Source organism: Ambystoma mexicanum, chromosome 6q (assembly GCF_040938575.1).
Source record: "Ambystoma mexicanum isolate Mex_15411 chromosome 6q, UKY_AmexF1_1, whole genome shotgun sequence".
Lineage (NCBI taxonomy): Eukaryota > Metazoa > Chordata > Amphibia > Caudata > Ambystomatidae > Ambystoma > Ambystoma mexicanum.
The window spans coordinates 489,654,986-489,670,779 of NC_090937.1; the positions used below are offsets into that span (position 1 = coordinate 489,654,986).

The 15,794-nt window shown below is 46.2% G+C and overlaps 1 protein-coding gene across 1 annotated transcript in view; it reads left to right on the forward strand.

The window, feature by feature from the left end:
- ALPK1 (alpha kinase 1) overlaps window positions 1-15,794 on the forward strand; it is a 642,651-nt gene that overhangs the window by 364,290 nt on the left and 262,567 nt on the right. The window contains exon 5 of the mRNA XM_069630980.1: window positions 12,495-12,554. Coding sequence (XP_069487081.1) covers window positions 12,495-12,554 — 60 coding nt within the window. The remainder of the gene's footprint in view (window positions 1-12,494; window positions 12,555-15,794) is intronic.

Here is a 15,794-nt window from a genome sequence, read left to right on the forward strand (position 1 = left end):
ATCAATGATGTTACCCAATTCTTCTATGACTGACCCTGTACTGATGTCATTGGGTGGGTTATATACATTGATCACAAGTATTTTTTTATCACCTCATTGATCTTAATATCGAGGGTGGCCACCAATATACATGGGTGAGGAACAGGCGTGTTATATTCTGGTAAAGTTAGATTATTCTTAGCTCCTATTATAAGGCCGCCAGTCGGCCTTCCCTTCACCAGGTATTTGGCTTTTTTTGTATTATTTTGTACCCATCCAAAATGAAATCATAACATAAGCAAGTCTCTTGAATAGCAAAACATCTCAGCCCAGTAGGATTGCCATACCTTCCATTTTGGTGGCAAAGGAGTGATCACCCTTAGAGTTCCATGTTATAAAGCTTAAATCCTCCTTATATACATCCTTCTGTCATTCAACATCCTTACACTCTCCAATAGTTGATAGCTCATTGTTAGTGTTGGGGGTATACAAACCGCCGGCATTAATTTCTTCCACATTTTTTTGTAACAGATTCTCAATACTCCATCCTCTCATGTTCTTTTGTCACTTTGGGTTGTTTTGGTTTTGCACCATGCACCCTATTCATCTTTTCATCGATTTTTAACAGCTCATATCCCATCTCTTTAAGTTGTGTAGCATAAGCCATTATGCACTCACACACTATTGAGGACACCAGGTGTAATATAGCCCCATTCGATTCACCTGCTGTTTAAGGAATTTCCACAAGTGTGATCTCTTGTGAGTTAATAACTTTCAGGTCAGATACTTGTTGTAACCGTTTCAGGGCATTTGTTCTGTTTAAGAATGGACTATGTGAGGAGGCATACATATCAATAATTTTAATCTTTTTTGTCCTACTCCAAGTAGAACTCAGGATATCTTTTAAGCCTGGGGATCAATGGCAAGGGGGACTCAATGGCAATCTTTTCCTGTGCCTCCATACTCCCCTTATCTAGGCCTACGTGAGTCATGCAGTCCTCAAACTCATCAATTTCATATATCATCTAATCCATGGTAGGTTCATCATCCTCACACCCCAATTCGGATAATCAAACCTTGTTCGTCTGAGTCTGCTTTGGCTCCACGTTCCGTAACCATGTTTCTGTTGTTCCTCCTGTAGTTCTCACTTTGCTTTGGTTTACATTTTTTTGGGAGTCTTCCTACTTTTACCTTTATTTTGTAAAGGCTTACCTGTATTGTTAAATGTTTCATCTTCCACCAATTAAAAGTTGTCATTTGATTCTATACATATTACTCTATTCTGAGTTGATTCCGCCAGCAATTGCGCCACTCTAGTCCCAGTATTTGTTCTCTTTTATTTCCTAATGGTTGTCCTATTACTTATTGGCTGCATATTAGGAGAATTAGGGGCATTCTAATGTGCCTCAATTCTGTCCATATTCGTGGAAACATCCATCTCATCATGGTCTGTCAATATAGAATCATCCCCGTTGAAACTGCAGCTATATGCGCAATCTGTGTTCAGCTGTGAGTCTTTTGGTATGTTAACCTGGTCCTCAACCATTATAGGATGGGGTTTTGATAGATTTAGCATTATGTCCACCAATTTAGTGAAGCCTTCTTTCAGTGTTTGTTGGTCCTTAAAAATAGAGGTACAAAAAGTGAATATAGCTTTTGCAATTTTTAGTAGTTAGGGTTCACACCTCCATTCTTCCTCTGAGGAGTCAGTCGAGGAAAAGGATTCATTCCCCGCTAGGTGAAGATGTATATGCCTTATTTGCAATTTCATTCAGATCAGGGGTAACTTCCAGATTTGTTGCAGTTCCCTCCACGAACGAAGATGGATTATGTGGTGTATTTGTTTGTTCCGACACCCCATTCGTAAAATAAAATTCATTTCATAACCATATTTAACAGTGAATTGTTGTCAATAGGTTCAATTTCTGCCCCAGACCCCTCCTCATTATCCTTACCCATTTGGTGTATCTCTACATCGATCGCCACCGACTCTGGGGGCATAGATTGATTACTTTTAGGTTTTAAATATGTGGCGATTTTATCTTGTGCGATATGTGGCTCACTCTGGTTTTCCTAAACCGCCTCAATCACCGCTAGTGAAACCCCATCTTAATTTAATTTACTGATGTTGTCATTGTTTTTTTCTTCCTATTAATAGCTCTCCTATCACTTGCCACACCTGTATGTCCTTTGCAAACCAGTCTTGCATTACTCTCAAGCTGGTATTTTTTCATAATTGCCGGCAAGACACACTTCTATTGCTGTTTCGGTTGGGTCCTCATCACACCAAACAAACTAGTGTTCAACTCTTCCCAGCGATAATAGACAATGCAACTGTTTACAAAATCAGGCTATTTTGTAGCAAGTGGTTCATACAAAATTATTTGCTCAGTAGGGCATACTTGTCGTTAAGCTTTTACCAAAGTCAAATGTATGTTCTTACTACCACTCCGACCGACCACTGCACCATCCCAATAGCCTAACAGCACTCAAGGTGCACTCCTGGGTGGGCATGGCTGTTCGTTTTGTACTGCTTGCTTAGGGGAAAGGGGGCGTGGCCAAGTCATTTAAAAAATAATTATTGCAATATATGTCCAAAGGTGCCCAACACTAAGATAAAACAAAATAAAACAGTGTTAGTTAAAAATCTAGGCCATCCACTTAGTTATGATGATCCTGGTGTGATCAGCGTTCTCTCAAAGTACCTTTAAACACGAGGCAAAAATCACAGAGGGCTCCACCTTATTCCGCGTCTCTCCAGCACGAATAGCACTCAAGGTGCCCTCCTGGGTGCACACGCACTGGTGTACTGCTTGCTGGGATAAAAAGGAGCGTGGCCAAGTCATTTTTAAAAAATATATGTCCAAAGGTGCCCAACACTTGAAACATGGGGCAAAAATCACAGAGGGCTTCATCTTCATTATACTTGAACACTATTGATGCCAGCTACTTACATCATAAATCAAGTCCCTCACTCTACCAGCATCACTTCTCTGCCTCTCGTGCCTACTGTTGTTGCTTGGTACTACCTTCTTGACAGCCACTCCAAGTTTTTGCTCCATCTCTCCTTCCCTTTGCTACTCTGTTTGCCCGGTTTCTCACTTTCCGATGCTCTGGCTCTCACCTGTAAATGTTGCTATGCCACGTTTCAAGGTCTGTTCTGTCACTCTCCCTCTCCCATCTCTGCATTCTATTATTGCTGTTGCACTCCTACATTGTGCTGTATCAGTTGATATAACTCCTCTTCCTCTCTCATGTCATTGCTCTGGCTACATCTAAGTTTTCATGTTCTCTGTTGTGGTTGCTGCTCCTTTTGTTTATCTTTCTTGCACTGCGCCTCTTATGTTATTGGTCTGCCTTTCTCCAGTCTGGATTTTCTATTTACAGCTCTGCCAGTCTGCTGTTGATCTGCATTTTTGTTATTTTACTATTATGTCTCTTTTGCTCTGCTTCCATCCCTCACTCTTATTGTGTGTGTGTCCTATTATTTACCTATGTTTCCCTTCTCACTTTCTTTGTTGAATGTGGTCTCTCTCGTCCTGTTGCCCAAATTCCTGTTTTGGATTGTCTAATAGGTTCTCTGTTTTCTCTGCCTCCCCATCCACTTTGTTCTCCTTTATTGCTTAGGTTCAGAGTTGCTCTTCTTCTCCTGGCTATCACCAGTGAACTCCATGATTTATGGGGGTGCTGCCATAAATAACCCGCTTAAGCTGTACGCAAGGAAGAATTAAAAGGGCCGTATTGACAACATTTCTGTGCGTACACAGGTCTGATACGCAACGTATCTGGAGGGCTGGTTACTAGCATACACACTGTAATGCACTGAAACACTAGACTTGCCTCACCACCTCTTCCATTGGAATACAGTGACAACCTATGACAAATGCAGTCTAGCTAGGTACATATCGAGTCTCCTGCACTAGCGCTCTGTTGTGACCTCCCTCAGCACCCACCTTCGTGTGTGACCTCTTGGGTTGCTTACTGGAGCCTAGCCAGCCCTCCTAAATCCTAATCCTGGCTAAATGCACACACCCATCTTGAATATCCTCTTAGGTAGGAGACAATGTCCTCTGCTACTACATGGAGCCGTGGGATTCAGATGCAGATGATGCACAACTGTACCTGAAAATGTCATCCATAAATGACATCCACCAACTCTATGCCTGCAACACCTTGATCCAAACCTGGATTAGATTGATTGTTTATTTATATAGCACGTGTTTCAAAGCACTTCAAGGCAGGGAGGGAACAAGGGAGAATAAAGTGACATTCTTACAAGTCCTTTATACATTCAGAATGTGAAATTAACTATTATGTATGCTTTCCTCAAACTGAATCCCACCAAGATGGAATTCCTGGTCCTCCCTAACTTCACTAGCACCTCACATCCAGGCATGGCTATCCACTGCGAATACTGAGGGATTTACCCCACATCTGTCATCCTGTGCTAAGCCTCTGGGATTCCACACAGACAGCCAACTCTCCTTCAAAATACACATAGTGAAGAAAGCTCAGACAGCATGGCACAAACTATCTCTTCTTGTCCTGCTCCCCTTTCCTTTATTTGGAAAATTAAGCCTTTACTTGCAGATGGAGGAGATTCCCTGCTCCCCAACCTACCCACCGCCACAATCATAGCACCTATGAGATGCCTCTTCCATGCCTCTGCCCACATCATCAATGATCTTTGCAAACACAACTACCTAACACCCACACCCATTATATTTAGATGGCTAACCTTACAAATGTGCATTACCTTCAAAGCCAGCTGCATCATTTACAACGTAGTCACCATACACAAGCCAACCTACCAGGAAGAGAAAGTTACTATTCACCAGAAATCAGGACATGGATAGACTAGAGAAGCAGAAATGGAGAACAAAACAAACATTCTCTGTCTACTCCCCAGACTGTGGAACCTAATGGCCATCAATATCAGACCCAGTCTCAGCCTCATGTGATTCAGAAAAGAAATCAAGACCCTCTGCTTCAAAGAGCACCTTCTGCAGACCCTGTGAGATATACCTGTGTCACACAACTGAGCAGGAGCAACACACATAGGGGGTCATTACGAATTTGGAGGTAGCCATGGTGCTATTAGCCGAAGTCATGTCCGGGTCCAGGTTCTTTGAATGGGGACTTACCGGGTCATTTCAACCTTGGAGGAGCCAGTAAATCCCCATTCAAACTACCCATCCTCAATCTCATTCGAGCATCCATAGGGGAGGGAGCTAATAAAGGGCCCGTAAATAACAGGCCCGTTATTAGCTCCCTGGTCCATTAGCGTCTCCCGCTAAGGACGGATGGTTTTACCAGCCGGTCTTAGTGGAACCTGCTAAGGGACCTCGGAATGCGGCGGTAAGGGGTTAATGGCACCGGAAACCTTACCGGCGCTGTTAATGTTATGCTCACCTGGACCCCACAGGGGTGTCGATCAGACCCGGACAGCTGCGGTCTCCTTCAATGTGATTCGTAGTGCAGAGATGACTTTCTGGACTGGCCCGCCTAGTCTTGTCTGCTGGACCCGAAGAAGTATTTTCCTGCAAGTGGAGACAGGGATTAACCACCTGTGGGTTTTAGTGATGGCCTCCCAACTGTTCTCGCTCTCCCCCACTAATCACCTCTGATATCCCCTTAGTAACCTCACCTTATGTTCGTAAAAGATGAGCTCTCCATCCTGCGTGTCTTGCAGGGGCGCGTAGATACCAGTTACTTCACTGGTTTGAAGGCGTTGGGAAAGTTCCGGTAAGTATTGACTCTGAAGTCCCTGGCGGGATTGGTAAGTATCAAGTTCAAAGAATTCAATGTGCCCGATGTTTACTCTTGTCCCCTTCCTTCCTTAAATTGCAACTGAGTTTGTGAGAAGAAGGTCTCGTAGCTGCTGCTGGCGTTCAGGTAAGAGTCTGTGTTACCCAACGCTGTCCGGTAACTATTGCATGCGTTAACGTGTTGTTTTTCCCCCTCTTTACAGATGCGGCATATGAAAATGTGGAGAGTTATGGAATAATACTGCCGGTGGTAAGTCTATGGTGGTAAGAGGTTGTATTTGTTGATTCCCTTGGCTCACCTTGTTTTTTCTTGTGTCCCCTAGGTGCCGGATTTTGGCAAAGAAATGATGGAGACAGTGCTAGCTCGAAAGTGCTGTGAGAACTGGTGAGTATGGCGCTGTGCTGGAGCTGGCGAAGCGACGCGTGCAGGACTGATGTACTTTCCAGGTCCGGAGATGAAATGGTTCCGGAATTAGGTGAGGAATTTGAAATAAGTTTGTTTTCTAACCTTGTCCTTTTCTTCTTCTTTATTCTAGGAGCTCTGGATTCGAGGCGGGCGTGGCAGAAGACTGGATGCTGGCTGCAGGCACGCGGGCGTGGCAGAAGACTGGACGCTGGCTGCAGGCACGGTGAGCGTCACGCTGCTGGATGCAGAATAACGCGAAGCATGTGCTGCTGTTCGGGTGTGGTTTAAATAGCCTCCAAAGTAGTTCCAGGTAAGAAGTTCCCTAGAGCCACGCCCGAGTAAAAAATAGTCCCTGTAACAAAATAGTCCCATCCAGGCCTCATGTAGGCTTGGACTCTTTTGCAGCATGGTCTGCATCAGGTAAGTAAAGTCTATGAGCCTGGCGTCTAAGGCGCCAGGACTGAACCCCGACAGCCACGAATGAGTTCACAAAGGACATTGTTCATAAAATACTTGAAGGCTGCTGGTGCATTGCACAACCCGAAGGGCATCACCTGATATTCGAATAATCCGTACTTGGTGCGAAAGGCAGTCTACCATTCGTCGCCTTTCTTGACACGTACCAGATGATATGCCCCTCGGAGATCTAATTTAGTGTAGATACAAGCATCCTTTACTTGGTCTAGTAATTCGGGGATCAGAGGCAATGGGTATCGTTTTTTTACCATAATCTGATTTCATGCGCGGTAATCTATGCACGTTCTAAGGTCACTTTCCTTTTTTGGCACGAAGAATAAAGCTGAGGATGCAGGAGACTTGGAAGGACGAATAAAGCCATTAGCAAGGTATTGGTCCAAGTATTGCCGTAGGTGACGATTTTCAGGTTCCGCGAGGGCGTAGATTCTAGTGCATTAGGGGTTGTGCACCGGGTAGGAGGTCGATTTGACAATCGTATGATCTGTGAGGAGGTAATGTATTGGCCTGTTCTTTTTGAAAAACATCCTGAAATTCTTGGTATTCCTGAGGTAACTGCACCATTGGGTTAACGACTGTAGCCAGGCCTTTGTTCAAAGTTTTCTCCGGGTAACAGGTGTGTGCACAATCCAGGAAGGTTATTCTCTTCTCTCGCCAATCTATACAAGGATTATGTGTTATGTGCCAACCATGGCATCCCCAGTATTATCTGGAACTGTGGGGCTTTGATTAGATCAAACATAATAGTCTCTCGATGCCCATCTTAACTCAACCGTGTCATCTCTGTAGTGGAATGAGTTACAGGCCCCGAGGCAATCTCAGTTCCATCAACTGTGGTGATGACATCCGAAGTGGTCTTTTTGCAAAGAGGTAGATTCATCCTTGACACCAATTCGTGGTCCATATAGTTTCCTACGGCCCCGCTATCTATGTATGCCCTTACTACGTGCATACGTGATGGCTGCCTGGGATCAAGTAGGACCATTGGGATGATCAGATGCGAGGTCTGAGTGTCCTTGTTTAAGCTCAGCAAGCGGACCTCTACGCTTGTCGGGCGTGGTCGTTTCCCGAATCAGGCTCTATGTGGCTTTTATCAGCATCTCCTACCACCTTCTTGGGTGGGTTTGTAGGGCAATCCCGTAGAAAATGTCCTGAGGTTCCACAGTACAGACACAAGTGCATCTGTCGTCTTCTTTCTCTTTCCTTTTGAGTTAAGGGTCCTTTAACCCGCCCGATCTGCATAGGTTCAGATGCATCTGTTCCTTTGGGGGCAACGTTGGGTTTAACTAATACCCGGTTCTCGAACTTAGCTCGATCAGTCTTTCGGTTCTGAAGTCGGTGGTCTAGCTGGACCACTAAGTCTATAAATTCTGTGCAATCCTGAGGTGGGTTCACAACTTGAGCCAAGACATCTTTGAGTTCTCCCCGAAGTCCACGATGAAACAATGTAATTTGTTTTTCCTCCGGCCACCCGGTTTCCACCACCAACCTATTGAAGGTTGCAATATAGGTTAGCAGATCCTGGTTACCTTGTCGTAAGGATAAAAGTTTGTGGTCCAGGGCTTGACCCTGTGAGTGTCTGGCGAATAGTTTTTCCATGCTCCTTTGAAAATCCCGGAGAAGAGGATCATCCTGGTTGACTAATGGAATGGACCAATCCGCTGCGCTGCCACTAAGATATGACAATACAAAGGCTACTTTGGCTTGGTCATTTGGAAATGCTCCCGGTCTGCATAAAAAGTGCAAGCGGCATTGGGTCATAAACACGGCAAACCTTTTGGGGTCCCCAGCAAAGCGTTCGGGTGGAGCTAACGGAATATTTCCTGGTAAAACCACTTGCACTGGATTGTTTGATGAAACGGGGGTTGGGTTTCCCCCATATCCAGGTAGGGGCGTTTGCCCAGCTTGGTTTTGCAGTAGTTGCATAGCCAGATCATCCGTGCACTCCTTTGAGACAATCAGTTCTCTCCTGAGGGCATTAGTCTCTTGGCGAGCGGCATGTACTTCCGCCCTAAGTTCACCCAATAATTGGGCCAGTTGGTCGGTTTCCGAGGTTTCCATAACACCCGGGTGGGTATTTGTAGAGAGGCTTTGCGTTCTGTTACGCTAACCTGGACCCCACATGGGTGTCGATCGGACCCGGACAGCTGCGGTCTCCTTCAACGTGATGCGTAGTGCAGAGATGACTGCCTGGACTGGCCCGCCTAGTCTTGTCTGCTGGACCCGAAGAAGTATTTTCCTGTAAGTGGAGACCGGGATTAACCACCTGTGGGTTTTAGTGATGGCCTCCCAACTGTTCTCGCTCTCCCCCACTAATCACCTCCAATATCCCCTTAGTAACCTCACCTTATGGTCGTAAAAGAGGAGCTCTCCATCCTGCGTGTCTTGCAGGGGCGCGTAGATACCAGTTACTTCACTGGTTTGAAGGCGTTGGGAGAGTTCTGGTAAGTATTGACTCTGAAGTCCCTGGCGGGATTGGTAAGTATCAAGTTCAAAGAGTTCAATGTGCCAGATGTTCACTCTTGTCCCCTTCCTTCCTTAAATTGCAACTGAGTTCGTGAGAAGAAGGTCTCGTAGCTGCTGCTGGCGTTCAGGTAAGAGTCTGTGTTACTCAACGCTGTCCAGTAACTATTGCATGCGTTAACGTGTTGTTTTTCCCCCTCTTTACAGATGCGGCATATGAAAATGTGGAGAGTTATGGAATAATACCGCCGGTGGTAAGTCTACGGTGGTAAGAGGTTGTATTTGTTGATTCCCTTGGCTCACCTTGTTTTTTCTTGTGTCCCCTAGGTGCCGGATTACGGCAAAGAAATGATGGAGACAGTGCCTGATCGAAAGATGCTGTGGAAACTGGTGAGTATGGCGCCGTGCTGGAGCTGGCGAAGCGACGCGTGCAGGACTGATGTACTTTCCAGGTCCGGAGATGAAATGGTTCCGAAATTAGGTGAGGAATTTGAAATAAGTTTGTTTTCTAACCTTGTCCTTTTCTTCTTCTTTATTCTAGGAGCTCCGGATTCGAGGCGGACGTGGCAGAAGACTGGATGCTGACTGCAGGCACGCGGGCGTGGCAGAAGACTGGACGCTGGCTGCTGGCACGGTGAGCGTCACGCTGCTGGATGCAGAATAACGCAAAGCATGTGCTGCTGTTCGGGTGTGGTTTAAATAGCCTCCAAAGTAGTTCCAGGTAAGAAGTTCCCTAGAGCCACGCCCGAGTAAAAAATAGTCCCTGTAACAAAATAGTCCCATCCAGGCCTCATGTAGGCTTGGACTGTTTTGCATCATGGTCTGCATCAGGTAAGTAAAGTCTATGAGCCTGGCGCCTATGGCGCCAGGACTGATTTCTATGATGAGCCTGGCGTCTAAGGCGCCAGGACTGAACCCCGACAGCCCCTAGCCGGGGCTGCTGAGGTTTAAACAAATGTCTGGATGCCTGCTCCCGGAGCTGAGGGCCTTGGTCCTGATGCCCGGGGTTAGGCATCATGACAGTTAACCCCTTACCGCTGCACTCGTAATGAGGCCCATAGACATCAAGAAGGTTCCTGTCAACATCATTTTATTTAAGCACAAACAGGATAGATAATTGAGGCCACAGTTTAATCATTATTGCCCTTTTTACCTTGTGCCTTCTGTTCTCATCTTCCTCCCTCTACCCCTTCCTTTATGACCAGTGAAGAACATATAGGAATTTCCATGGCTGATAACTGGGATGCGGGTGACAGTCCAATGTACGTCATTTTCCTGGGACCTGGTAATAAAAAGGGCTCATTGTATGGACCTTGTCCTTCATCTGAATAACCAACACAAGGGGTAACCAAATACCATGATGGCTTCTCCTTAACTTTCATCAAAATAAACCAAAAGTATGTTCCTGGACTTTCACCACTCTGAAAAATCCAGTCTCCCTCCTGGCAATACTTGGAGGATGTCAGTGACTCGCAGCCTGAAGTGTTTTAAGTGTCCTCTGCACTTCTTTTCTGTAGCCCAATAGCCTTTTGTCCTCCTTCATCGCCTTCTCAGTGAGATACTGTTCGACTGGTCATATGTAGCAGTGGTTCAGATCAGGCCAACCACTGAGAAGAGGCTGGGGGTCACCGAGCTCAAGCCACAAGGCTTCCTTCTGGGTTTTAGCTAGTGACCTGTGCTCGACGTAGGTCCTAACAAGGTGATTCCTCACCAATTCCCCCTGCTTGCTACATTCCTCAAGCATTCACCATGATTTCATTTCTCTGGAATGTTCTATTCTACTGTTCCCAGCACTTGTATAATGCACCTCACACTTAATGCCTGTCACTACTTCCTCACTTGCTCTTACCTCTTCCCATCCACCATTCTAGTCCACCAGGCACATAGCATACCCGAGTTACCTTCCCTCCCTGTCTCCACCTTCCTAGAATCTTCATCCCCTCCTCCTACTCCACCAATATCTTTACCATCTCTTCCTTCTGATCTGTCACCATGTACTACTATTGATGTGTCTTAGCTCCTACTATAGACGTGTCACTCACTACCACCTTTGGCTGTCTCACTACCTCCTCCTCCTCATGTCTCACCATATCCTCCGGAGGAAGTTTCTCAGCCTTTTCATATCTTTTTGCTGTCTCGCCACCTCATTCTGCTGTCTCACCATCTTCTGACTCCTGCTGTCTCACCACCTCCTGATGTACCACTACCACTACTTCCTCCGCCTCCTCCTGGTTTGTCCCCCTCCTCCTGATCTCTCACTACCTCCCCATGATCTCCTCCTCCCTATCTCTGGCGTTTGTCTCCACCTCCTCCTACACCGTATGTTTCCACATTCCTCTCCTCCAGCTTTCTCTACTCCTTATGTTTTGTGATGGTCCTATTTTTCTGCATAGTTTGTGAGAAGGTCGAATTAGAAAAGATGCTCAGTTGACTTCCAGAAGGTCGACCCTCAATATCTAAAATAGCTGTGACCTAAAAGCCATTTCCATAATTGTGTTTTGAACAACATTTGGCCACTTTGGTAAGTTATTTTACTTTTTTAAATCTCTTTTTTGGCTTAAATTCTTTTTTTATGGGGAGAACTTCCAAAACCCTCTTTCTGTCTTCACCTCTGACTAAGGCTGCCCTCATATCGTTTATCTTATCCCTTTTTACCTTTGTTACTCTAGCGACACTTTAAAATAAAATGAATTTGAGGAGCTGTCACTCCATTGCAAGGAGGGACGGACCAAGAGTGCCTTAAATTGGAGGAGGGTGAATAAAATGACGATGGACAGTGAGGTCCGGAGAAGCAACCCAGCATTGGCAAAGCCAAGAGGGCCAACCTAAAGAGTGGGGATAAAGAGGTGGAAGGTGGAGCCAACAGGGCCTAAGGTTTGGAGAAGCCAAAGTCTGGGACATTTAGAGTGTTTTGGACTTGCAGCCAGAGACTGAGAATGCCCAAGCCTACAGACCCCTGGGGGAATTGGCAAGACCACCAATTAGACTAAAGAACAGTTGCTCGTCCAGAAAATAGGAGGAGAGACCTTTTGCCATATTGTCCATGTCTGGGTGGGAGAGGCGGCTACAATGACGATGGCCGGCAAATCCACCCAGGACAAACACGAAAGAATTAACGGTCAGCCATTGCAGAGATGAACCAGCTCTCACCACCATCTTTGACAGTCATCATGAGCAGAGGAAAAAAAGGACCTGAGAGGGACTTCACTTTACAGGCTCTGTCAGACCAATGATCCTGACCACGAACTGTTGAAGAACTTACTTTACCACAGGGAGACAGTCTCTCCTGCCGTTATTCCTCTCTTTCCTGTACCGTGTTGTCTATTCGTGATGACTGAGAATGCCAGAAAGCTTTGTGTACACATGTAGTTCATATGTGGTGTTTGTTTTTTTTGTATTTTCAGGCAAACTTTTGAAGGCTGAATATATCCTGGGCAGTCTTATCAGGAACAGTGGTGGAACAGGTATATTTTACAAAGCATGAGTCTTTACTAAAGCTAGCGGTATGTCCTAAAAAAAGCAGAATATGTTTCAGACAGACGAGAGACCCATAAATGTGGTATGAGGGCTTCCATTTTTAATGCGATACATTTTTCATGGGAACTTATTGTAAAGGTACAGTTTGTATTGTTTTCCTGCAATAGATATGAATTATCTTTTTGCATTAGGAAGTAACTGTTCGTTCCTGGCCTGTTGGTCAACCCTTCTTGATAGGGCACTTGTAAGGAAATGTGCACTGCTACTGGTTATGGTTGCTTCCGCATCCTTTGGCGCTTGTCTAGGAAGGTACTATGAGGTGTTCACATGTTGTTGAAGAGAAGGTCATCCTAAAGTAAGGGAACATGATGGAACGTTTCACATAGACAATCAAAGAACAATTGCCCAATCACTGTAGGCTTGCCAGGTAGTGTGTCTCCCTTTTATCAGTACCCTGGTGGGTGCGAGTAACCAGTTGTTTTCCTCAGAGCCCTGGCTTTGCTTACTGCCATAATCCTGCATTTCAAGCAAGCTGTTACTTGCTTGTCCCTTCCCTGTGCAACACCTGATCCCCTCTATTAGCCCACCAACCACTCCCTCTCGCTTCACACCAATCTCCCAGAGAGCAAATACAAACTGCTCATCCTGTGTGACCTCATGGAGCCCTCAGTCAGGCTTCCTTCTTACCCGTGTATGTCTCCTCTCTAGTTTGACAGATGACCATGAGATGGGAAAATGGCCTCTGTTCTGTGCCTTAGCTGCCTTTTCTTTTCTATTTTGTTTGGGGCCAAATCAAGCATTGGACCGTTTATTTTTGCTCACACTCCTTCCCCTTAGCAATGCCAGAGGGTACTCTAGTAACCTAATGGTGACAAAGCCCTCAGTAGTGGGCCCTACTAACCGGTTATCGCCCTAAAATCCTGTTAATGGCCTTCGCTTCACTCTGGCTCTTATCTCTGGCTTGCGGGCCATTCGCAGCCAGTATAGCCCGTCACCTCAAGTTTTATGACCTAATTACAAATGATCCACATCAACCAGGTGTGAAGCAGCTTTCTCTTGGGGGCCACCGTCCAACCACCAAAAAGCCATTCTGTGCATTTTGGTATTGAGCCTCCATGATATTATATCAAAATGGTTGCACTCTGGTTTGTTTCTAGCAATTTAATGATAGTCTTAACATAATACTCATTCACAACTTGTAATGTGTGAGCTCAACACTATTAGGGCATCCAACAAATGGATGTGTGTGTGTGTGTGTGTGTGTGTGTGTGTGTGTGTGTGTGTGTGTGTGTGATGACTCTGGTGTCTTGGCCCCATCACCCTCAACAAGATATGAGTCCAGGGGAATTATGGGGAGGATCCCTTTCTCACTCACCTCCCCCACCCACCCACAAAACTGGTGGTATAGGGCAGAGGACTGCCACCTTGAGTCTTTTCTTCTGTCCCTCCAAATGAATACTTGCGTGAGGTAGAAACACATGCCACGGCATGAGTCTATGCGGATCCACAGAAATTATGTGTTGATAGGTGTACAGGCCCGTGTACACGGGCCAAAGTGCAGGTTTTCATTCACTCAGGAGGAACGCTATATATCCTAAGCTTACAGCTCCCTCTAGCGGTTAAAGCAGGCAAAGCTAGGCAAATTGGACCACTGTGTATCCTAAGGCAACAGCTCCCTCTAGCAGAGCATTCTGTGCATTCGGGCAACCTCTACTGCGCATGACCACATTGGACAAACATACATCTGGCCTTTCATTATTAAGTAGATCATGGGAAAGTGGGGATTACCATCTTCAGGTTCCAACATGACTTCTTTCCCAAGGTTGCCGCAGCCCGCTAACATCCCAGAGAGCAATTACAGGCTCTGTGTCAATTTCACAGTGCATGCATGCAGTCAGAGTTTGAAGATGGCAGACCAGCCTATTAAGGGCTTGGTCCACAGGAGCGGAGTGCCAAGTGGGAAAGCCTGTAACCACACCTGAATGCATAGCCAATCCCAGACTATCAACAATTACCAAACACCACACCCGCTAGCCCTAGAGCGAAGCCTGACACAGGGGGAGAAACCAGGTCCTATAAAAGCCCATGCAGAACTATCGAGGGTGACTGTGTTTAGAGTAAAGGCACGGAGAGGCGCTAAAGGCGCAGGGAGAGGTTAACGTGCATAGAGAGATGACGGAGGTGGAGAGGCAGGATGAGGTCAAAGTTCCGAGGGAGCTAAAGGTGCACAGGAGAATGTGGATGTGTAGAGAGATGAACATTAATGTGTATGCCCTGCTGAAGGCCCGATTGTAGTGATAATGTAATACATTTAAAGAAGTAATACCAACATCTAGTTTATTGACATTGCACAGCTGATTTAGCCATATTAGGTACACAGTTAGGGTTATGTTTCTTTGTGGCCGACAGTGATGTATGGTTTGAGTTACCTCACAGTCGCCATACTGTGTTACTAATCCAACTGCTTTTTTTTAAGGAATTGGGCTGGTAAGGGTTCTATATAAAAATAGATCTGCGTTTAGCAGACGCTATGTGCAAACAGGTTACATGGGAATTCATTGCATCACCGCCATTATGAAAATCACATGCTGCTGGTAACCCAGGCGGGTTTGTCAGGCTGAGCGGGAAAAGCAGGCGGATGTGCTCAGTCCGTTTCGCTCACCAGCTCGCCTGCTCAATGAAAGAAAATCCTGCGGCTCGGAGAAAGTGGTGTTAAAAGGGCACCACCACTTTCACCTCCGCTTTTCCCGACCAATGACCCCCAATAGTGTGGTCCAAAAGTAGAATGAAGATGCTCCCAGTCCATCACAGTAAGCTGCTTCACGTACATCGTGCGAGATATACATCGTTTTTTTCTACACTGCACAGTATGTGGAGGAGTTACAGCACAGGTATACGCTGTGCACATTCTCTGGACTAAAGAAGGGGAGACTTTGAAAGTTCTGCAAGCATCACGACAGACGGCCACCCCCCCCCCCCTCCCTCCATCTTCCAGAGGGCTGCCGGGGGTGCCTGCTGTAGCACAGGTTTGGGCTGCCGGAGACAGGGCCAGCCTTAGAGCAGGCGGGCTAGGCGACCGCCTGGAGCACCATGCCCCCCCATTGCACCATTAGCCCCATGCCACGCCAGCTCGGGGGAGTCTTTCAAGGGCTCCCCGAGCTGGCGTAGGGCAGGAAGGCGCGGCAGGTGCCCTTTTGTTGTTAAATGCGCATTTTTGCACTTATGTG